The sequence below is a fragment of the Fukomys damarensis genome, unplaced genomic scaffold (genome assembly GCF_012274545.1).
Source record: "Fukomys damarensis isolate Sample0158 unplaced genomic scaffold, DMR_v1.0_HiC HiC_scaffold_21, whole genome shotgun sequence".
Taxonomy (NCBI): domain Eukaryota; kingdom Metazoa; phylum Chordata; class Mammalia; order Rodentia; family Bathyergidae; genus Fukomys; species Fukomys damarensis.
Window position 1 is genome coordinate 6,584,155 of NW_022900933.1, and position 25,770 is coordinate 6,609,924.

At 38.1% G+C, this 25,770-nt stretch overlaps 1 protein-coding gene across 1 annotated transcript in view; it reads right to left on the reverse strand.

Moving 5' to 3' along the window:
* Positions 1-24: 24 nt before the first annotated feature.
* Positions 25-25,770, reverse strand: part of Kcnh5 (potassium voltage-gated channel subfamily H member 5) — a 332,835-nt gene continuing 307,089 nt past the window's right edge. The window contains exon 11 of the mRNA XM_010638760.1: positions 25-972. Coding sequence (XP_010637062.1) covers positions 25-972 — 948 coding nt within the window. The remainder of the gene's footprint in view (positions 973-25,770) is intronic.

The window sequence follows — 25,770 nt, forward strand, 5'->3', positions numbered from 1 at the left end:
TATATATATAAATATATATATATATTAAAAGTGGATTTCATCTTTATCAGATTCAGGGGACTCAGGCCTTGAAACGCTAAAAATATCCTGACATGGTATTTGGGGAGGTACTTGGAGTGGCATCTGGGATTTGGGAGAAGAGGTCTGGGGTACATTTTTTTCTGACAGTATTTTTAAAATTTCTGCCACCTGCTTTTCAAGGGCAGTCATTCTGCAGCTTAGCATCTGAATGTCCTCCTTGAGTTCGTGTTTGACTTCCTGCAGTGTGGTCTGTAAGGCCTGCTCGGGGATGGGATAGAAGGGGTGCTTGGCATCAGCCTGAATGGGACTGTGCTCGAGTGGACTCCGGGCCTCACCAGCCTTATCCAAACGAAGGTCACTTTTTGTAATTCCACTGTCACAAGAATCTGTTTTCCTTAATGGGTTTTTGGTCACACTGTTCTCTGAGTCGCTGCCCTTGGGGTCTTCCGACAAGAGCCCCATGGACTCAGCTTTGGTGACATTATTCCAGTCTTCCTTTTTCTCCTCCTGGGCTCCCATGTTGTTCTTGAGCCGCAGCCACCCTTTCCCATTTCCATTTTTCATTCTTATCGGGCTGTTGACTTTGAGACATTTCTGGTCAGCACCGCCATTGGGCTTGAGCTCCATGGCATTGCGGTTGTTTTGCTTGAGGGATTCACCGGTTTTCACATAGGCCAGCGACGTCTGAATAGGAGTGATCTGTGACACCGTCACGACACTGGTGCCAGTGATGGATGCTCCATTCTGTAAGGAGCGACTTTCTACCTGGAGCTGGTTCCTCTCAGGGTCACTCTGTGTCGAGCCCTGACTCCGCAGCTCCTTCTGCTGTTTAAACTTCTGGAAGAGCTTTCTGACCGGGTGGTCCACGGGGATGCTGAGAGTCACCTCGTTCTTCTGCCTGAGGCGCTCCTCCTCCTCCTTCTTCACGTCGCTGATTTTCCTGAAGATGATCTGTGGGATGGGACAGTCAGACCACGATTACAAAACTGGGTGAATTTACAGCACGCTGACGTGTTCTGTTTCACAAGGGCAACACTCGAATATGCAATAGGAGCCTTTCTGAAGGAAAGGATATCCAAATGCCATTATCTAGTGTACTGAAAAACCAAGAAATGAACGTTGGCTACTTACTTAGTTCTGTTTCCTTACACATCACAGGGTAAAAGTAGACGAGAAAAGTGAGAAAAAAGGGCTTGTAAGGAATATATATATATAAAATTAGATATATAAATAAAATTTAAGGAAAATATATATAATTCCTTAAATTTTCATAGGTAAATAGATGAATAAAGGTGCTTTGATTCATATATATTTATATATATACACACACACACACACACACACATATATATGTTAATTTTTTCTGTAATACATTTTTCTTTTTGTTTCTGCTTTTATATTTTCCCATATAAATATGATTCAAAACATTTTAATATCATCCTCTGTTTAAAGATCAGATAGTAAAAGTTTCACAATACAAAATTACTAAAAATTCAGACATTTTACCAGCATAATATATGGGTTCACTGGGGTATTATTTATGTTTCTGAAGAGGCAGAAGTAGGATCCATAACTAAAAGTTTCTGGAAGGCAAATACCAGCTCAATGTACAGACTTCACTTCAAACTGTTATCTATTAATTAAATTGTTTCAAAAACACATAAATTCTCATCACTAAAATATTTAATCAAAAGTAAAAATATCCATATAACATTTTCACTTAAATTGGAGGTTTGACTTTTCAAATTCTAAGATGGTATATTAAGTATAAAATAAGTGTACAATACATGCTAGGTTGGATGGATGTCCCAAAATAAATAAACTTGACTTTATTAAACAGGTATTATTTTTAAGTATTGGGAAAATTAAGATAACTATACCAAGAAAATTCAAAATATTGGCTACAGTAGAAATTATCAGCTATTTTTGTTTAAAAGTAAATTTAGGAAGTTTGCTGATTCCTGAAAGACAAAGTAACCAGAGGCAAAAGCTGTTTGAAAGATTTTAAATGGCATTCTATTAGGTAAAGCACTTTCAGAATCAGATAATTGTATGACTCAAGCAAGATTACTTATGTCTGTCACCCTCCCCAGGCTGGTGGTTAGCGCAGAATACATGTGAAACACATAGCCCTTATCCATAAGAGACACTCAAAATATATTAGCTCCCTTTCCTTGAACTTTCATAAAACAATTTCTACCTTAAAAAACGTGATGTTGGGCCAGGGATTTAGCTCAGCGGTTCGGTGGCCTGCCTTGCAAGCACAAGGACCCAAATTCAATCCCCGGTACAAAAAAAAAAGACCAAACAAAAAACGTTATGTTACCTTTCAAAGGTTCTGCAGCTTCCAGAAATAAGAAATAACCATGGCTTTTATACCAGACACTAATACTAATGATGGTCACTGTTAACAGAAAAATCAGAGAGGTAGTAATCCTCCTTCTAAGTCAGAAGACATTTTCTAAGTTGAAGCTCATTCATTCAATCCAAATGATAGCACTGATCAAATGAGTGTTACTATGCTTTCAAATAAATATTCTCTAACATCAATGGCTGTATGTAAAGGCCAATGTATGTTTCTTCCTCTAATATCACAGGAGATTGGGTCTCTTTAAAAGATGTAATATTAATCTCAAAGTCTGACATCAACGCTCCAGCAGTATAATTAGAAATCTTTCAAAGGGCTAACATATTTATCCTTTACAGTATAAACAGAATATGGAATAAGACTTCACGATATTAACTCTCTCTGTGATCAGACTGACATGGGAAAACAAACACTCTGCCCATTTCATGCCCCTTCTCTGTCAGGGCAAAGGCACTCACTTTTAGTGTTTTGAAGAGACAGGAGGGTCCTAATGTCAATGACTATCCGTCTCCCCCATCCAATTCACCTCTGAATATTTTATTTTTTTATTTTTTGGTACCGGGGATCGAACTCGGATCCTTATGCTTGTGAGACAGGCAGCAGAACCACTGAGATAAATCCCAGCTCTGAATATTTTTAAAAATAGATACACACTTTGCCTAGGACAGACAGATCCTTGGTGTGATGTAGTAACTGAGGGTATCCATCGCATTTGAAAAAAAGGCATTCATCCTAAACAGTCAGTGGAGGAGAGCAGGGACTTGACCCAGGAAAGTCAGATTAGATGCAGACTATCCACATAATATTTGGAACATCCTAAAAATATGTTACATATCTGAAATGGACACATTCATACCTTTTGAAAAAGTATTTGTTGTTTATGTGAGATTTAATTTTAAGTGAGCATCTTCACCAAATTGCTAAGTTTGGCAATCTTGGCAGTCTTTAGTAGACAAGCATATGACTATCTCTGTAAAGTCTCCATGCACAGCCACATGAAGTCCACAGCTTATAGAAACTAATGAAAGATTTGGTAACCCTGATGACTGAGAGGTTATGGGCACCTGAGGTCAAACCCTTATTTTTTAGATTTTATAATAAGTGCTTATAATTGTTCAGGGTGTTTAGTGATTTGAGACTGCAATATGCCCATGAAAGATACCAAGAAAGAAGTCCTTTCCACCTCCCTTGAACAACCGCTACCCACCCTTGCCCTCCAGCCAAGAACAAACAACCATGAAATGTTAATATCAAACTGAGAACAAAGACTCTAAATACAAAAATTCCTCATACAAAGGAAGTCTCCGCACAGGGCTAAAACCTCACTCTGCATCAGAGGACACAGCAGAGTTGGATCAGCGTTTGCATCACCAAGAAAATCAAGAGTACTGGGAATCAAACAATTGAGGTTTGGGACATGAGATAACAGAATCCTAAATGTTACTTACGGGTCCTTTCCCTCTACCTCCTCCCTACAGGTGATAGGGAACAGGGTGATACTGTGCATTGTTACCTTGATGTTTGGGGGAATTTAAGAACATTAAGCTTGGCCCTCACCTCTCTTCTGGAGTTTGCAGAGCAGCAGGGCATAGGCAGTCGCTCTCTGGACCAAGTCATGCATGTTGGGGAAGGGGAAAGTTTCCCCTTCTTGACCCTTGCTCTTCACTTCCCACAGCCTACATGGGCTTTGGCTAGGATCTTCGTGGTCTCAGAAATCCACAGTATGTGATCATAAAAGGTGAACCTGCTCCGCGAGGTGGGGAGAGCTACTGCACACTGTAAATCATCTGCAGCCGGTACCCTCAAGCCATGAAATACACCACCCAGATAGAGGCCAGCAGATGGGCAAAGCCAGTTCCCTGAGAATAACCACAAGCCTGCCAGGCCTCGCTCACAAGTAGTCCACTCCTCTCCTTTCCTTTGCTGCAAGCCCCCAGGCAGCCCTGAGTCCAGGCAATGCAGAAGCTTCTCCAGAAGGAGGACAGAGAAGAGAGGGATAGAAGTAAGTCTCCGACACAGTGCATACCATTTGAACTGGAGCCAGCTGAAAACAAGACACTCAGACTGGATCACCCACTTAGGGCCAGAAGTAAAGTTAAAGGCAACTCTTCGATGGGATGGAGTCTTATGAATTAAATTAGATTAAATTCATTTTTATTTGTTTTGACTATTAATGGAAATTACTTGCTGAGAAATAGTTATACAAATCTCTACGTAACAAAGTGGCCACTCCCGCATGTGTGCTTTCTCCTTTAACTCTCATAACTACTGTAAGTGACAGGTCTTGGTATTCTCAGACTGCCCAGGAACAAATGCTAGCACAGGCCATCTAAATGGTTTGTCTCATATCACCCAACCAGCAAGTACCCAGACTGCAAATCCAAGGAGCTAAGATTCTAAGCAGTCTTAACCATCACATTCTATTGCTTCTCAGGGTAACTTTAGTGCTTCCTACTGGGCTCTGAAAACCCGGATAGGTAAGCAGGTAGTGGTTCAGCACCTCACTCCAGCAGATAGCTCTTCACAGAGCATTGGCCATGGAGAACCAACCCCAAAGGAAATCAGTTGGACCAGATGGAAGCTCTGTGCTTGGTGAGTCAATCGTCACCTTGATTGACCCCAGGAGAGAACTCCATGAGAAGGATTGTCCAGTCTCCTCACTCTCAAAGGTAAAACTAACAGATTTGCTTCCGCTCATATCTCCCAGCAAAATGCATGCCGCCATTTTGTTCTGTTCTGTTTTGAAGTTCTCCTCAAGGCTGCCTCTTCCTGCTACAAATATTTAATGTGTTGTCTTTTGGAGCAAAAGGGGACCGGGAGTTCAAAGAATATGCTTTTCCCCGTCCTCACTCCCTCTCACACCTACATTCATTGTTTTATAAAAACGGGGATTCTTGTCTGTTTTATTAACATTTGTGCTCCATTATCAACAGTGCCTGCCACAGTCAAAGTCTTCAATAAACAAACGTTACTCAGTAGTTCAGTGACTTCCTACACTCAGCAATTGTACTCTTCACTGGAAAGAACATGAACCCCAGGAGTGAAAAGTATTACAAACACTGAGAGGACTGTCTTGTTCCTTCACATTTTCTACTCTTGCACCCATGAATCAGTGATATCTGTATTATTATTATTATTATTATTATTATTATTATTATTATTATTATTAATAACTGTCCACTATGATTTTCTCATTGCAAATATGTACTACATTGTGTACCAGAACAAGACCCATTACCAAGAGCAAACACGTAGATAGTTAACAAATACATGCTGAGTAGAATTTGGTTCAAAATTTCTGTCACAAATCAGCTTTGGCTTTAGTTTGTTGTTGTTGTTTGTCTTGTTGCAATATCAGGGATCAAACCCAGGACCTTGCACTTACACGAAGTAGGCGTGGTGCCACTAAGCTATCTCTGGCCCTGTTTTGTTTTGTTTTTATTACTGAGGATCGAACCTAAGGTCTTTACACTGAGCTACAAAGCCAGACCTATTTCTACTTTTAATTTTTGAGACAGAGTCTTGCTAAATCAGTAAGTTGCCCAGGCTGGGCTTGAACTTGTGATGCTCCTGCCCTCATCTTCCCAGAGTTCCAGGATTACAGTAACATGCTACCCCATCCACACAAATCAGTTTTTGAAAAATCTTTAATCAGATACTTTCTTCAATTTCATTTTAAGGAAACAATAACCTGCATTAGGTACTTTATTATGGCTCATTACAACACCACATTTTCTAATGTAAGGAAAGAGAATGTAGGCACCGAAATGAAAAATGACCTAAAAATGAAGGGTGATTTTTATCATATTCATGAGATTTAAAATCTAACCTATAGAAGAGCCACTAATAGTTGATCCATATGTTAAATGATATGGTAGCTTTTTGTTTTGAATTAAAAGAATGCATTGTCTAACAAATAAGAATATAAAATCATGAGGATGCTCAATTTAAGTAATTCACTATATTTCACAAATACTATATGCAATACATCCTCCCTATGAAATCTCTTCGTTGTGAAGATAATTTTATGAGCCTGCACTCCAATTTTGAATAGTGCTGAATTTTTATTACAAAGGAAACTACATTTCTATGGTAATTATCCTACATTACCTTTCCAGCATTCTCAAATTAATTATACTGAATGTTTCCTTTTAAGAAGTGCTTTCTTCCTTTAACTTTATCATGGCAACAATAAAATGCCTCAATTTAATGGCATAATGGAAAGATTGATAAAATGTATTCAGCAAGACTCTGAAATAGTATATTTTTATTCAGATAAAACATTCTGCATGCTACTCCTTGGCCACTGAAAGAACTCAAAAATAAGATTTTTCATAACCCATTTCAATCTTTTCTGGCCAATATATTGTACAGAAAGTAAATATGTTCCTGCTAATTTATGACATAAACCATAACGATTCATTTCCATTACATGGAAATGTTGAATTTTCTCTAGAAAACAAACTTTAAAAAAAAACTACAAAGAAATATATTTTTAAAAATATTAAAGGATCAGAGATCAAACTCAACTTGTATGAATTAAACTATATACAAAATAAGAAGAAAAATATAAATCTAGCTAATATTTTTTCCATAGCATTAATCACTTAGACCCCTTACACTTGTACTCTGCATCTGTCCTTCTGTCCAATGACAAATAAAATTGCTGTTGAACACCATAAAATTTAAGGACAAAACTAAAAAAGAAAAATCAAGAAGTAGGCTATGATTCCAGCTATGCATTTATTGGTAGCACACATAATAGCCTGTACTGTTTCTATTAGCAAAGAGGTTTGTTTCATTTAAGCTTTTTTTCTCTGTGCTTCATTATGTTCTGCAGAACCCATACTGGAAGGTTTAATTTATTTAAATGATAAAAGCTTCTTAAACTTAACAGGGAACATGGCCAACTGAGCTTTCCATTTCAAAAGTAGGACATTTGATCGTAAAAATGTTATCAAAGTTGAATAATTTGAATGTGTACTGAACTTTGAAATCCAATAAAAGCAATGAAAAAAGGGGTTAGAATCATTTGTTTAATGACATGGATTTAGTATTATATAATTTGCAGAAAGATAGAGGTGTTTTCTCTCAAATGGCCCATCACCTTCTCTATCTGTGAATCCAGGGAATTGACTAGGAATTTATAGTCATATGTGACCAAGCAGTGAATGCCTGTGGTTTACCTTCTCCTGGGATTCAGCTCGTCTGGTTCTTTGGCTCCTTTTACTGTTTCTATAAACTTAATCACTAATTCAAACTCCAGTATGTCCAACCCATTCTGACCTGAAGTACTACAACAAAGCACTATTCATGAAACATTACCCTGGACACATCAGAGGCTGTAGGTCTCTTAAGAAAAGCCTCAGTGGTGACGTATTTGTAGATGGCCATTCTATAAACTCTGCTGCGTGGCTAATGATGGCACACCATGCTTTTCTGAGATATGGCTACCTAGCTTCACTCTGGTCACTCGTGAACCTCTGAGCTTTGTACAGCAGCATATCTGTTACACACTAGTTCATCTTCTCAGGCCCAAAAAAGTAACACTGAGGAATTTATAAATTACATAGTTGATTAATTAAAAAACGAAGATGAAGGAAGGTAAGTAAAGAGGATGAAAAAGGGAAGAAAGAAAGAAGCAAGGAAAGGAGAAAAGGGAGATTACCTTGCAATTTTGCTAAACTGTGAATAATAACAAATATGGATGGGGCTGTTAGTAAGAGGCAAATGCAGAATATTCCAGCATTCCTGAAACTGACTGTGAAGTAATCAATGACTTGTTCTGGGCCCATTTTTCTTTACTATTAGAAGTTCATGAGTCGGGGACTTAGCTCAGTGACACTGCACCTGCCTCACAAGCTCAAGGCCTTGAGTATGATCCCCAGAACCACATAATAAAAATAAATAAATAAATAAATAAATAAATAAATAAAATCATTTATCTCAATTCTCTAGGCTATCACACATGTAATAATAATATGACTTCCACATACTGTAGTTGTAAACTCTGCTAGCATGGCTTTGAAATCTAGATCTTCAACACATATTTTTAAAAGGGTCTTCCATTTAAAAAAATGACAAGAGAAAGAAAATATTTTCAACTGCACAAATACTTTGGTTATTGTAAGGTAAAGCAGATAAGCTTTAGATTCAAATATTGTGGGGTTCCATGAATTTCTCTTCTTGCTTCCATTTTTTGTCTCTTTTCTCTTCATCCCATTCTTGGCCATTGCATGTCAAATATAATAGTGTTCTAGCTTTAAAAGGTGACAGAGTAAAATCAAAGCTCATTGACAAGAAGTCAGCAAGCCTGCCACAGTCCGGCCTCCCTGCCCCTCCAACGCATTGGCTTCGCATCTCACTGGGCTCCACACACCAGCTACAGAAGCACTTTGAGGTTCAGAACACATTGTGATATTGTGCATTCTGTTCCTGCTCCTCCTCCTCACCTGCTGGGGAATTACTGCTTGTCTTTTGATGCTCACCTCATCTGTGTCTTTCCTTATGAGGCAAGACCAGCTACATAATTTGTAGGGCCTCATCCAACATAAGAATTCAGGGCTTCTAATAGCATACTTAATGGAAAACAGTGGCAACCTTTTCCCCAATGTCAGGAGAGAGACAAGCATGCCTGTTCTTGCTCTCCCATTCAGTACTGTATTGGAGAGTTTAACCAAGGAAACTGTCAAGGGAATGAAATAAAAGGTATTCAAAAGAGAAAGGAAAACAACATTATTTATATTGAGAGAGGACACATTTGTCCAAAAAGTATCGACTAAAATTTTTATTACAGCTAATAAAGGGGTTCCATGAAAGATGCAGGATACAGTTGGACATAAAAATCACTTGTATTTCTATACAACACAGTGAAATATCTGAAAGTGAAATTAATAAGAACAATTTCATTGAAAATAGCATCACACAGAAGGAGCATTTGACAAAATTCAACATCCATTCATGATTAAAAAAAAACCCTGCAAAAATTGGAATAAATAGTCTATATCTCAACTTAATAAAGGCTATCTATGAAAAACCAACAGCCAACATCATATTAAATGGCCAAAAACTGAAAACCTTCACGTTAAAATCAGGAACCAGACAAGGATGCCTACTATCACCACTCCTCTTCAATATAGTTCTGGAAATATTAGCCACAGCAATTAGACAAGAGAAAGAAATTAAAGCAATAAAGATAGCAAAGGAAGAAGTTAAACTGTCATTATTTGCTGATGATATGATACTCTACATTGAAGACCCAAAAAACTCCAGCAAAAGATTTCTAGACTTAATAGACATTTTTAGCAGAGTAGCTGGATACAAGGTCAACACTCAAAAAAATAGCCTTCTTGTACACAAATAACAGACTCACTGAGAGAGAAATTAAGGAAATAATTCCTTTCACAATAGCATCCCAAAAAACAAAGCATCTAGGAATCAGTCTAACTAAAGAAGCAAAAGACCTCTACATTGAAAAACTACAGCACTCTGAAAGAAGAGATCGAAGAGGATATAAGAAAATGGAAAGATATCCCCTGCTCCTGGGTAGGAAGAATCAACATAGTGAAAATGGCCATACTCCCAAAACTGCTACACAGACTCAATGCAATGCCAATTGAAATTCCAACACTATATTTCACAGAACTAGAAAAAAGACTCCCAAAATTCATTTGGAAGCATAAGAGACCTAGAATAGCAAAAGCCATCCTAGGCAACAGACACATGGCAGCGGGTATAACAATTCCCAATTTGAAACTATACTACAAAACCACTGTGATAAAAACAGCATGGTACTAGCAAAGAAATAGACCTGAGGATCAGTGGAACAGACTGGAAGATACAAAAACAACTGCAGATGTACTTAACTACCTTATCTTTCACAAAGGAGCCGACCATCCTCACTGGAGGCAAGATAGTATATTTAATAAATGGTGTTGTAAAAAGCAGAACTCAGCCTGCCAAAGATTAAAACTAGACCCTTATCTTTCACCATGCACTAAACTAAATTGAAGTGGATTAAAGATCTAAATATTAAAAAAGAAATAGTAAACTTGCTGGAAGATAAGTTAGGCAGAACTCTTAAAGACATTGGCATGGAAAAGACTTTATGAACAAATCCTCAGTAGCACGGGAACTAGCAGAAAGAATCAACAGCTGGGATCTCATCTGATTAAAAAGCTTCTGCACTGCAAAAGAAACCATCAACAGAACTAAAAGACAACCTACAATGTGGGAAAAAATTTTTACCAGCTGCTCCTCAGACAAAGGGCTCTTATCTAGAATATATAAAGAGCTCAAAACAGCCAGCCCCCCCATATATAAAGACCCGATTCAAAAATGGGCATCTGAAATGAACAGACATTTCTCAGACAAAGAAGTAAAAGCCGCAAGTAAATATATGAAAAAATGTTCCACATCACTGGTCATTGGAGAGATGCAGATGAAAACAACACTGAGATTCCTCCTCACCCCACTATGAAAAACCTAAATTAGTGAAAAAAAAATCTCAGATTTACAAATTGAAAGACAGTATTATTGACATGGCAGTTCTCTTTAAATTAAATTACCCTATAGGTTTAAAACAATTCCTACAAAAAAACAAACTGCTGGTTTTTGGGAAATTAAAAAGCTGACCTTAAAATTTAGATGAAAATGCAATGGATACAACCAAAATAATACTGCAAAATATTGGATGGCCCACATTTTGTAGATTTGAAACTAGTTACAAAGCTACAGTAATCAAGGGCTTTGGTACTGGGATAAGAATAGCCATCTATATATATAGAATAGAATTGACAGTACTGAAATGCACTCAGGTGTCTGTGGCTAATTGGTCTTGTTTGATTTGACACATAAAAGTGCACATTTGTATGGGAATCATGTGATGTCTTGATGTAACCTTCAAATCAGGATAAATGTAGGTAAACAGGTCCCAAACCAATTTAATAAAGCAAGAATAATCTCTTCTACACATGGTGCCAGAAAAGCTACATATCCAGCAAGCAAAAGTGACCATGGATATAGTTATAGTTTGGATCAGGAAGGTCCCCTAAAAGCTCTTGGGTTGAAGGCTTGGGCCTTAGCTGGCGAACTGTTGGGAAGTGGTGGGAAATTTAGGAGGTGGGGGCTTAGTGAGAGAAGCAGGTCACTGGAAGGGTGCCCCTGAGGGAAGCTATATGGAGACCCTGGCTGTGGCTGGCAGAAAGTAAGCAGCCACACTCCACTCCATGCTCCAAGCCATGCCTCCTCCCTGCCATGATGCTCTGCTTCCCCACAGGCTGAAAGCAATGGGGTCAGTGACCAAGATTTAAATTTGCCTCTGAAACCAAGAGCCAAAATAACTCTTTTCTCTTTTGTTATAGTGACAGAAAGCTGACTAACACTGATACCTATCACACCATTTACAAAACCTAATGCAAAACAGATCTAAGCCCTAAATGTAGAAGGCTAAAATAATAAAATTCTTAGAAGTAATGAATTGTAAATTTTAGTAACCTGAATTAGAGAACAGTTTCTTAGACACCTAAATATCAATCCAGCAAAGGAAAGCAATGACTGAATAAACTGAATCAAAATTAAAAACTAGTGCTTCAAAGGACACTATCAAAGTGAAAATGCAACTCGCAGAATGAGAGAAAACACTTGGAAGCCATTTATCAGATATGGGTGCAGTATATAGCTCAACAACAAAATGGCAGAATTAAAATAATTTTAAATGGTCAAGGCATTTGACTGAACATAAAGTTATCCAAAGAATGTGTATGTAGAGCTTATATCTAGATGTCCCCTAGAAGTCTCATGTGCTCCTAGGTGAGGGTTTGGGGAGGTGACTGGATCACAGATGTGATACTGGATTAGTTCACTGATGGGTTTATAGCTGGGCATGGCATTGGGAAGTGAAGCCTAGTGGGAAGAGGTCACTTGCTATACTGCAAACTGTTTCTACTCTGTGATACCCCTCTGCAATACCTCCCTGCCCTTTCCTCCTGTAGCCTGTGAGTATTGGGTGAGTATTGGGTATTTTGTCCCAACAATGAGAAACCCAGCTAAGACACCTGTTTGAGTTACTTTCTTCTTGCTGGGACAAAATATCCAATATCCAAAGTCAAAGGAAGAAAGGTTTATAATAGCTCACAATTTGTAGAGGTTTCAGTTCATAGCTAGCTGGCTCCAAGGGAGGGTGGCCAGACAGAGGGGCATGGTGGAGGAGAAATAGTTCATGGGAGGCAGAAGGCAGAAGGAAGCAAGCAACAAAGTTGCAAAGGAGCAACAGCAAGAGATTGAAGCAGCCCTCTCTCTGTCTCTTACATTCTATCCAGGGTCCTCGCTCTTAGGGCAGGTAGCACTCACACCCAGGCTGGGACACCCTTAATCCCAGCACTGTATCATTTATCCCAGCATCTCATAATCAATCCCAGTATTACACAGCCTGGATATAGTCACCTTCAAAACCCCCACCTATGACTGCATGAGGCTTTGGGGTGACATCTAGATACAAGCTATAACACCAAGAGCCCAGGAAAGATACTCATTATTACCCATCAGGAAAGTGCAAATTAAAAAATAACGAGCTAGCACTTTAAATCTGTAACCACAGAAAATAAGTATTGGGAAAATATAAAGAAATTTGAATCCTTATACATAACTGGCAAGAAGGCAAAATAATTTAGCCTCAGTGGAAAACAACTTGCAAGTTTCTCAAAAAATAAAAAAATAGCCCTATGACCCAGCAATTCCATTATTAGATATATACCCAAGACAACTGAAAACACAAACAAAAACTTGTGCATGAATATTCAGAGCGAAACTATCAATGATAGCTAAAGCAAAAACAACTCAAATAACCATTTACAGATGAATTGGCAAAACCTCTTAAGTTATCTGTATAATATTAGATGATGATGTTGGCTACAATAAGTTAAATAAATAAATTGTACAAGGACACAGAAAATGGCAGAGTGCTTAGGTCTCCATGAGGAAAGGATCTTTGGTGGGTGATATAAGTGGATTGAAAACAGCCTGGGGAGGCTGAAACCCTGAAGAGAATCCCTTCCGAAATGCTAAGAAAAATGCTTCGCACATTAGAGCACCTAGAGGGACACAGTGGGTGGCACTTAGTAAACAAGGGAGAATGGGTACAGAGGAGGAGTGCAGGTGCTGAGGTTGGACCTTAAACGTGAAGGGAAGTCATGTGAGAGTTTGGAGAACATGCACAGAATCTCACTTCTGCTCTTAACATTTGTGTAGACTGCTGGGGGGAAAATATACTGCAAGGTGGGGAAGACAGGAGGGGAGGCACAGACTAGAGAACTTCCAAGTAGTGTAGGTGCGACACCATCGAAATTAGCCCAGAGAAGGAGAAATAAAGATAGTGAGAAGTGATCAGATTCTGGATTTATTTTCCCAATAAAACTGGCAGGTTTCCCAACAGGTGGAATGAACAATCCAAGAGTGGGCCTAGTCGCTTTCCTCCTCACTAGGGCAGAATACTGGACACCTACAACTCAAAGAAGGAGAGGTCTATCGACTCAATTACAGTCCCTGGTGGACTGAATGTAAGGCAGAAAAGGCATGCAGAAGGATCTGCAAGAGAAAAACTGCTCACATGACAGTGGTCAGGCAGCAGAGAGCAAGGGGAGGAACTGGGCAGGGAGACAGTACGACCTTCCAGGTCACTCCCCTGGAGCGCTCGCTGCCTTCTCTGACCAGGCCTCACCTCCTAAGAGCAGGTCAGCTGTGAACTCATTGGTAGACCAATCTACCAATAAGCACAGTGCCCCCACGGTCCAATCACCTTCCCGGAATGTAAGACTTTGAAATGGTGTAATAGATAATGTGAAATAGGAAGAAAAGGTGCAAAGGGGAAGGGGAAGTGGGAGGGGTAGGAGAAAAGAAAGAAGAGAACGGAATTAATATGAGAAATAGAAAAAATGGAAACAAAGTCTTTGTAGATAGGGAGGGGTAGAGGGGTTGAAGGGAGGGCAGGGAAATGGGAAAAAAATAAGAACCAAGACGGATTATGTAACAGTGCAAATTTCCAATGATGAATGTCATTATATTGTATACCTTAGATGTACCAATAAAATTAATTTAAGAAGAGACTTTAGGGGAATGCTCCAGACCTAAACCATAACAGAGAGAAAAAGAATAATTTTTAAAAGACCTTTGTGTCTAAACAAAAGGACAAAAGTCTGGTATGATGGAATATAAGCTAGAAAGACAAGTTTCCCCACCTCCTACACATACCTGGACATGCAGGGTCATAGAGTAAGAGACTAAACCCCAGAAGACGGAGGAGAAAAATGGCTGACAGACTCAGCCATCACTAGTTCAGAGCAACACTGAAATCCATCTAGCGAGCACTGCTGTAGAAGTGGGGAGAAGTCCTTTATTTTTATTATCCCAGTACCTTATCTCGTTATCTGGATTAATATGCTTTCATAACAGCATTCACTGAAAGTCATGGTTCTAGCTTGGAATGTTAACATATAGAAGGAAATATAATATATGCATATGAATACGAAATGGGTCCCTTCAGGATCTTTGTTGAGAACATTTGACATTTGGCAAAGGTGACAAACTTCATAGAACACTTCAGCCTATTACCTCATTTTCTTCTTGCAATTCTGCCATGAGACAATGCGATTATTATTGTCCCTCCTGAAAGATCAGGCTCATAAGAAGTCATGGGCCTCACCTAAACTGCCCTTGCTTTGAATAGCCAAGTTGAAACCCCTCTCCTAATGGCAACTCCAGTACTGCTCTGCTATTCCACGCTAACACTCCTAATGCGGATAATTTTGTTTTGCAGCCTATGGTGCACTCCTGGATCTGTTCCCCTACAAGATCTCATTTGTTATTATTCTTTTGTCCCAAGTAACAGAGCTAATATGTGGCTCTAGCTCTTACCTTGGGAGATAATGGATACACCTCAGAGAGGGTAATTACTGAGCTTGGTGGTTACAATATTTCTAAGATTTTTTTTTTCATAGTGAAATAAATTTTCTACAGCTTCTATTTGTGAAAAAACTCATGCACCTATATTTATGAGTTTGTTGAGCTTTACATTTGATTTTGAAAACAATAATACAATATTTGCTTAGTGTCCCCCACACAGATTCTTTTTATTAGGATATAAAGATGGGTTGGGTAAATAGATTTTATTTTCTGAAGTATTACCTTCTATAAAGATGGAAGAGTATATCTAGTCTACATGGTACGTTTGTATTTCAGTTTTTTACAGCTAGAATCAAATTTACACAAAGTAGATTGCCTCAGGAGTATGGTATGTGTTAATTGTGTGGAATTTGATAGCTGAAACTCAAAGGAGCCATAGTAATTAGCCATTTAGATGTATATTCAGCTACTCAGGTTGACCTACAACTCACTTTTCCTGGGTTTGAAGTCCTCTCTCCACTTTCCTGCATGGGTCATTTGTTATTTTTTAAAATTAGAATTGTTATTTTTAAATTAGAATTAGATAGTTTTAAAAAATAAAGGGTTCTCTATGAATCAGGAAGCAAGTGTTTGGTATTTTCTTGGTCCATTTTCTGTTCCTATAGCAGAATACTTGAGTCTGGGTAAATTATTTAAAAAAAAAACAGGGTTTGTTTAGCTCATAGTTCTAGAGGTTTTAAAGCATGGTTCCAGTGTCTGCACAGCTCTGCTGAGGGCCCTATGGCAGATGGCATCATGATGGTAGGGGTGCATACAAGAGTGGGGAGTTGCACACATGAAACCAAGACTCTGAGGAGGTATCAGGCTCCATTTTTTTTTTTTTCTTTAGTACCGGGATTTGAACTAAGGCCTTGTGCTTGTGAGGCAGATGGCAGAACCACTGAGCTAAATCCCCAGCCCCAAGGAGCCTTTATAAAGACCCATTCTGCAGAAACTAATCCAGTTCTATTTCTAGACCAATATGGTTGTCCATTTCTGTACAATGCCAATTTATTTTTATTTTTATTTTTTATTTTTTTTCCATGTGTACAGGGGTAACACATCGTACTAAATATGTAAGGTCATATCTATGTGGGTTTGACTACAGAAACTAATAAAGTATTCTCTAAATAATGAAAAAAAGAATAAGATAAGACAAAAAAAGAATAAGATAAGAGCGAGAAGCAATTTAAATATGTTCAGGGACATTTTCATCTCCAGAATTAAGGATTATTTTAATGTTACATCATTGCCTGTTCTCTTTTACTTTCCTTTTTAGTTTTATTTTAGGATTCCCTATTTTTAATGTTCATACAGAGATTTCTTTAACTGAAATACCAAATAGTTTCTTTGGTGTGAAAAACTACAATAGTACACAGGATCCTAATGAGATAATTAATAATATGAAATAGGAAGTAAAGGGCTAAAGGTGTAGGGAAAGTGGGAAGGGTGGGGGAAAGGTAATAAGGGAGAGGAATAAAATATGAGAAACTGAAAAAATGGAAATAAAGTGTTTGTAAATGGGGAGGGGAGGAAGGGGTGAAGGGAGGGCAGGGACAAGGGGAAAAAATGAGAATGAAGACCTACTATGTAAAGGTACAGAATCCCAATGATGAATGTAATTGTATCGTATACCTAGATTGTACCAATAAACTCAATAAAAAGAAAAAAAAAAGAAACTAATCCAGTTCTATACAACCCATATTAATCTCTTCTGAGGGGGTGACCTTCATGAAGTAATTACTTTCCTCTAGGTACTACCTCTTCGTTATGGCTTAGACCTCAAATTTCCTCCCAAAGTCTTGTGTTTTCAGGTTGGGCTTTTGTTGAGTGATTGAGTCATGGAGACACTACACTTGCCAGTGAATTAATTAATCCACTGAGGAGTTCATGGCTGAACATATGGTTAGAAAGCAGGGTCTGGATGGAAGGGTCTCTGGAGATATAACCTGACTTTTCCCTTCTCTTATTGCTTCCTGGCTACCAGGAGTTGAACAGTTTTCCTTCATCTTAACCTTCTACCATGCTGTTTCTGTTCTGGAGCCACTCAACTATAGACTGAACTCACAAAAAGTGTGAGCTAAAATGAATTTGTCTTTTAAGTTGCAGGTGTCGGGTATTTTGTCATAGTGATGGGAAAATGACTAATATACCCTTAAAAGTTCCACCGTCAGAACATAACAACATTGAGACCAAGCAAGCAGTCATCCCATGGACCTCTAGGGGACAAACCATATCCAAGTCCCAGTAAGTACTACCTCTGACACTGCCCCAAATACAAAGTAAAAGTTAAAAAATAAAGATTCAGTTAAATCACACAATGCTTTATTTTATCAGGATGGTGTACCTATTCCATGTAAAATAGATACCAACTTCTTTTGTTAAATCTAATGAGTAGCATCAATGTCACACATGCTTACTCTGGTACATAATTGAGAATGAGACCTCTAGGTATTTTTTGTTGTTGTTTCTGTTGCAAAATAGTCAAATGTTGCTGCACTAGTCTTTTATTTACTGCCTGGATTTTCAAAATTTTTTAATAAAAGCAAAACCCAATATGCAAGTGACTTTGCCTTGTCCATCTGGACTTTTTCCACCCCATCCTAATTGCAGAATTTGATTTTATTTAATTTAGTAAAAGGCTACTAGAAGCAATATTGGTAATTAGTGCCGCTTCCAATTTGAATACCCCTTCGAAGAAGACTTGATGTTTAGAACAGCTAGTACAAGAGTAGTGATGGGTCCTTCAAAGTTGACAATCCAGTCCTAGCTAGGGCTCTAAACACCTAAGTGACCTTATTTATGTACAAGCTCCATCCTCTTTCTGGACTTTATGTAAATCACGATATAATGCTATCATTCATTTAGTGCTTTTTAGTTCTGTCTTATAAGAGGTCAGTGCCTGATGCTAAAAATAATACAATCTATTTTATACTTTTTATATATTTTATTTATTTATTTATTTGTTTAATTTTTTTTTGGTACCGGGATTGAACTTGGGTTCTTGCGCTTGCAAGGTAGGCCACCAAACCACTGAGCTAAACCCCCGGCCCCTTATTTTATACTTTTGAAATTATTACTAATATAATTTCTTGCTAGGAAACAACACACTTTCCCCATTTTGTAGATGTCAAAAATTCATGAACCAACTGCTGAGATTTTCTATGGCCCCACTAACAATTATAGACCTAGGATACAAGTGCTACTTTTATTTATGTTTTGATTTTGCTTCTCCTGGAGGCAACTGTTCACATGCTGTGCCAAGAGAAGATAAAAATTTGCCGCTAATTACTAAGCTTTGTTCTTCTAAATATTGCTGGCCAGTAATTGAATTGCAGTGTCTGAGTCAAGTACTAGCTAATAACTTTGTCCCTATAGAGTTGAACTGTAATTAGTTATTCCAGTCAAAGAAGAACAGTAAAAACTATGTTGGCCATTTGTTTAATACTGTAATTGCCAAGAGGTGGAATTACAGCCTGAAAAGGAATAGAGCCTGCTTAAGTGATCGAGATATGCCACACACGCATGTACACATCTACACAGCAAAGCCAGTGGAGGCCGAGGAGGTAAAATTAGAGCTACCGTCATTGGAAAGTCTGGTTAAGGCAATCTCAGCTCTGTACATCATGAGGTATGAATTTTGCAAATTTAAAAATGAGCATTAGTATTAAAATATATGATAATTCCACTGACAACTTCCTACTTATTCATGTAATTGGTACAAAATGTAACATTTGTTAGATAAAAACATATGCACCTGTGATTTATTCTCACTGACAGTATCATGATATAATCAAAACAGATGTCCCACTATCATGTTCTATTTATCTTCTTTGAGTTACTTTATCCTGGGTGGAGAAATCTCATATTCTATACAGTATGCTAAGAAGAAGAGCCATCTCCTGCTAACAGAACTGATAGATGATTTAAGAAGAGTCTTTGCCTTGATTTCTTAGAAAGTACAGACAACTACACCTGGGCTTGATGTTGCAAGTCCATAATCCCAGCTGCTAAGAAGGCTGAGGCAGGTGAATCACATGTTAGAGCCCAGCCTGGGCAAGAGAGAGAGACCCTGTCTCCAAGTAAAACATGAATTTGGGCTGCGGATGTAGATCAGTGGTAATGTGAGCCCCCGCCTCCCAAAAAAAGAGGCAAAGGGAGAGAAGGAGGTGGGAGGGACTGAGGAAGGAAAGAAAGGAATGAAGGGAGGGAGGGAGGGAAAGGGGAGGAGGAGAGGACAGAAGGAAGGAAGGACAGCCAACCTCAGCCCAGACGATGCTTCAGAGAATTGTTTCTATGAGTGAAATGTAAACTTTGAAAACACAAGTGAATATTTTAGTGATAACCACATGATATAAGAAAGGGATACTAGATACTAGATAGCACAAAAATAAATGACTTAAATGTTTATACTTTGGAAGAATATTGTTAAAATGAAAGCTCTTCCTTAATTGACTATTATAAACGATATAATCCAAATTAAAATCCCAGTAAGATCTTTTGCAGAAATTTACAGACTAATTCTGTATCTTATGTGGAAATGCAAAAGGCCCAGCATAGACAAAGCAATAGAAACTGGAAGATGGAGGCTTCCCCATATTTCACTACTAAACAAGAGTAACAAAGATTGTATGGTACCCGCTAAACAGGAAAGTAGTGGAATAGAACCAAGTGTTCAGAAATAGACCCATACGTGTTTTGACACTGAATTTTGATAAAAGTAATTCTGCAAAGATCTTTCTAAAATAAATTTAACATATATGTCAAAATATATATTTTGGACTTCACACTGCACACAAAATTACCTCCATAAATTTTAGATTGTACTATTTAGTAAAAACCATAACAATTTTAGAAGAAAAATTTCAGGATTATAAGAAAAGATTTTGTAACATTGTATAAAAAGTAAACATGAGAAAAAAGAACACATTAGACTACAGTAATTTTTTTATACAATGGGCTCATCAAGAATCGATAAAGAACTATTACAAATCATTAAGGAGAAAGGTAACTTCAAGAGAAAAGTAAACATATTACCCCCAAAATTATATCAATAAACATTAAATATATGCAACAGTCCTTATTTTAGTGAGGCATCAAGGGAGTACAATTTAGAACCACTGTGTGTTACCCTTACACACTCACCATTTATACAATGGGCTCATCAAGAATCGATAAAGAACTATTACAAATCATTAAGGAGAAAGGTAACTTCAAGAGAAAAGTAAACATATTACCCCCAAAATTATATCAATAAACATTAAATATATGCAACAGTCCTTATTTTAGTGAGGCATCAAGGGAGTACAATTTAGAACCACTGTGTGTTACCCTTACACACTCACCAGAATAGTTAAAATGAAAAAGAAAATAAGTGATTTAGAAAACCTCAATTTTCATAGTCTGCTGGAATGTGAAATTTTATAAACTATTTAGAAAACTGTATGATATGTGTCTACTGCATCTAAGTATACTCTGTATTTTGAAATTTTACCCCAGGTATATATCCTTGAAAAAAAAATGTACATATGTAAGCTGAAAGCATGGATAAGGACATTTGTAGAGTAATACTGAATTTTCAAGGCATATAGGAAGAGTAGGATGGATATAACTACAGTTAACATTGTTGTACTGAATATTTCAAAATAGCTATAAGAATGAGAAAATGAAAAATGGAAACAAAGTTTTTTTAAGTAGGGAAGGGTGGAGGGGGTGAAGGGAAGGCAGGGGTATGGGGAAAAAATGAGAACCAAGACCTGTCTTGTAAAGGTATAAGATACCAATGATGAATGTAACTGTACTGTATACTTAACATGTACCAATAAAGTCAATGAGAAAAAAAAGAAAAAATAGCTATAAGAAAATATTTTAAATGTTCTCATTACAAAGAAATATATGAAGAAATAAACATGCTAAATATCATTTTTTTATTATTATACAATGTACATATACATTTTGCAACATCACAGCAAATCTATAAATATGTATAATTTATTGTGTTGATTAAACTTAAAAACTTTCAGAAAAGCCCTAATGGATAAATACATTGAAGTATGTTTATTCAATTGAAATCTCTACGGTGAAAATCAATGAATGACTACAGGCAAGGTGAATAAGGCCTACAAATAGTATGGGATGAAAAAAGCTGGATGTAAATGAGTACCTACTGTATGATTCCATGAACATACTTATGAAAATTTAGAGAGAGATAAACTAATCGACAGAGTTAAAAGCCAGATTAGCATAATTGTGGGTGAGTGTGCACACCGGATGCAATGAAACAGGTATTGAGCTTTTGACATGGTTCTTCTATTTCTTGAGTCTGATGCTAGCTACACACATATGTTCAGTTTTTACAAAGGCACCAGGAAGAACACGTCTGCTTTATACAACTTTAATGTATCAGTAATATTCCCATAAAAATTCACTTAAAAAATAATCTGTGCTTTCCCTATCCCCAGTGATTTTCATCTTAGTGGAACAAGCCCTCTCAGAAGCGTGTTACTGTGACGCAAAAGAGTAGTGTGGTGTCATATAATTCACTGCGAATTCATATCGGAGTCCCTGTAACATGTGAGGAGGCTTATGGGCACTGGCAACACCGAAATGAATTAAGTAAGACTGCTGCTTACAGTTTAGTTCAGTAAAGAAGAAGGTTATGTATAGATGAATACAGAAGTGCATAAGAAACCAAACAGATTAGAGGACTCTTAATCACTCTGTTCTCTGTAAAACCCACCGACTGATCACCATAGCACACCAGAAACTCCAGACTGTAAACTGTGAATTTCTATTGGCACCAGTTGAACTGTGCTTGGCACTAGTCACTTGTACAAATGTTTATCAGTCTCTTGCTCCATTTAAAAAAAATGGAAATCCAGAGCCTATATTATGGTACTTTTTTAAAAAAAAAGGAGAAAGATTAGTTATACCCTGAAACAATGGTAACTGAACATATATTGAGCTACGTGCACTGCTTTAGGAAAGGTATAAGCTGTGGTGCTCTACTGGTTGGGCTCAAAATGTCACACTCATTAGCTCTGTGATTCTAGGCAAGTTATTTAACCTTTCTGTATTTCATTTTCTTCATTTGCAAATAATACTAGTAATAGTACCTTCTTTATATGGTTTTTACTGGAAATAAATACACTGTAACATCTAAAGATCTTTAAGAGTGTCTGGCACATCACATACATTCATTTGTCCTGTGTTAGTTATTAATATTTCAGATCCCTTGGGCTGGAGATTTAGCTCAGAGGTTCTGCCGCCTGCCTCACAAGCACAAGATCCAGAGTTCAACCCCTGGTAGACCAAAAAGCTGGTAATGACCAGGCTCAGGAAATTTCTGCTGGAAAGACTACACTGGCTGCTGGACTCGGAACAAAAAAAAAAAAAAACAAAACAAAAAACAAAAAAAAAATTCAAATCCATCTCATATCAAATAAGAGAAGCTGTCATTTCTAGCAATGCGGGAGAAACAAAATTGATCTTGGGACTAAGGGGTGACTAATGGTAGTCAACTGTGTGTGAACCCACTGATTTTCCTGATATGGAGGCTTAGGGAACACTTCATAAAACTTTGATCAGGACCCTTGAATCATGGGCAGGAAATTATTAAAAAGATAAAATCCAGAAGGAACTGTGAGCAGAGAGACACAGGTAGTAAAAAAAGTGCGGAAACCTAATTGGATGGTACATTTTAAAACCTACCATTCTATCTTCTTGGTGGCACATGTTTCTGGGTCTAAGCAATGGAGGCTTAACCAACAAAGCTAATTCGCTTTTTAAGTTTCTTTCTGGCTAAACAGACTTAAAGTCCCCTGAGAGCAGTCACCATTTCTTCCTTTCCCCAGACAATGTCATCCTGCCTTCCTCTCATTTACTTCCCAGTCATTGCTCAGTGACAAGTCTCACTTTCTTACGTGCACCTCCCTCCTCTTCCTGAGTTCTAAATGCCAGAAATACCAGAGGTTTCCACACTGTAAATAACAGCTATACCTAGAGAATAAAACATTGTTTATATGGATATAGTCTGTTCCCTAAAATCTGAGATTCATACCCATAAAATAGATTGTCTAAACTGAATCTATTTTAGAGAAAAGGGTGCTAGCAAGAATTATTCTAGGACAATAGACATAAATCAGCACTGGTCTGGGTGAAGAGGGACACCACATACACCCAGCTTCTTACCAAACATCTTCACTCTCCTAACATGTCCCCAAACAAGCCTGACTTCCCAGCCCTGAGAAACAGGCTTGCACCTTGCCTACAGGGGCTGGATCTTGAATGGGATGTGTGAGACTCGTCCTTGTTCACTCTGGGTTCTACGAGGTGGAGAAACATGAGTAAAATACACAGTCCACCTCTGTAAGAGAGAGTAGTAACTTATCCGCAAGCTGTTTCTTCTTCTGCCTTGCACAAGGCCACATGAGACTTCCTGGCCTCTCCCAGACAGGAGTTGCCAGGATATGAGCTCTAGCGAAAGAAACATAGGCAGAAATGATGTATCTCAATCCAGGCCTAGCCCACTACAACTTCCCAGTTGGATCCTCCTTTTTTTGTTGTTGTAAACTTTCCAGCTTTACACTCTCAGGATGCTGTGCACACCCCACTGAATAAGAAAACCCCTCTATTATACCTGTTGAGCACAGAGGTAGCTCAGGACCAGTTCAGTGAGAGGCTGAGGCACCAGAAGAAGAAGAAAGGCATCCGGGTCCCTGAAGCAATGAAGATGAAAGATGCCCACTAAACACTGGCTTTGGACTGTTCCATAAACAAGAGCTGAACATTTACTTTGTCATGACCCTTAACTATGGCGGTTCATTGACTTTGATAGCTGTCAATTCCTTCACAAAGCAGTGGATGGATTTTTTGTGAATTTTCAGTTCATTTTATCTTATTGTCTTATCAATTTTTCATAGAACTGAAGACTTATAATACATACTGCTTTGTGTGTAACACGTCTTTGTTGTTTCCTTTCAGACTGTCCATAACAGTTACTCATTTCGAAATGAAAAATAGTTGAAGACTTAATGGATTGTATGCAGAGACAAGAAATTATGTGGACAAGGTGCTGTCTTCTGATCCTTATTTTACTAAAGCGAAAATAAAGTAACCGCTAAAGGATAGTTATTTAATTTCTAGCATTGCTTTTGAAGTTGTGACTCATGCAGCTCCGATTAGCCTATCTCCTTTGATGCAATGGTTGTAAGAGAGCAAAATCAATAACTTTACAAAGAGTAATGTCCACCATGGATTAATGACTACAATCAATGATACTCTAATCGATTTACATGACTCACATTCCCCTCTTTATTTCCCTTCTGTTACTCTTCACTACATGGAAAGAGAAATATCTCCAAATTGTTTCACCTTGTTTAATATCCACAAAACAAGAAACCTCTTTCCACATGTAATCAGGAACATGGAAGTGTTTATTTGTTAAATGAATCTGAGAATATCACAGACTCCAGAATCCTTTGTACAATTAAATCCGTCTTTACTGGAGGGATGATTTTATCAAACATGCATGGAAATACATATCAACAGCTAGCAAACTGGAACTACAAAGAGATTATTTTCAACTGAGTTATATTTAACTATATTCCAAGCAAGTGATTGGTGGGTGTGGTGGATTAACTAAAGGTCAATTTAAATGAGAAGGCCCAGCTGAACTGAGTCAGCTTGGTTCTGGGCAAGGGAAGACCCACTAAAAGGAGAACAGGAGGGGATGATTAGCGGCTGATTTTCCTTGGAAAGGCATACTTCAAATTCCTGGGGCCTCTGCTGCAGTTCACCTATAGGGGCTGCCAGAGACTCCAAACAGCGTCTCACCTCCCACTGGCCTCCCATCCTGGGAAGAGCAGAGGCTGCTGAGCTTTGGCTGCTGCTCTCTTCAGAGGAGCCTCACTCTGTGTTTTCACCTGGGAGTCATCTCCTGGCTTTCCTCTTGGACTCTCTGGCCTTCAGCACTGGCCCTAGGCTCTGATACAGACCCTTCAGTCTTCTGGGGACTCAGAAGGGACATTGCTGTGGGACTGAGGCCCTCGGCTGGATCCTTCATATCTCCAGTGCATGGATACATCTCTTGCACTCTTCTGTATTTGACTTTTTGGGTGAACATCATAAAATAATCCTATAAATTCTGTGTCCTGTATTAAATCTATTCTCTTGAAAACCCTGACTCCAACAACAGTGGGTGAAATGACTATATTATAAACAGCTAAATTTAGGTATAAATATTACAGGCAGTCAGGCAGGGTTAGGATCTTGAAAAAGTCAGTGCAGAAGATAACTGTGGGTGGAGGCTCATTGAAGGCCAGGGATGAAATGACTGCAATTCCCCAGGGATAAACAATAATGATTGACATTCTAAACAGGCATCAGTCACCTGGGTGGGGGACCGAGCGTTTAACCCATTCCTTTTAGGAAAGGCCTTTGTTCTT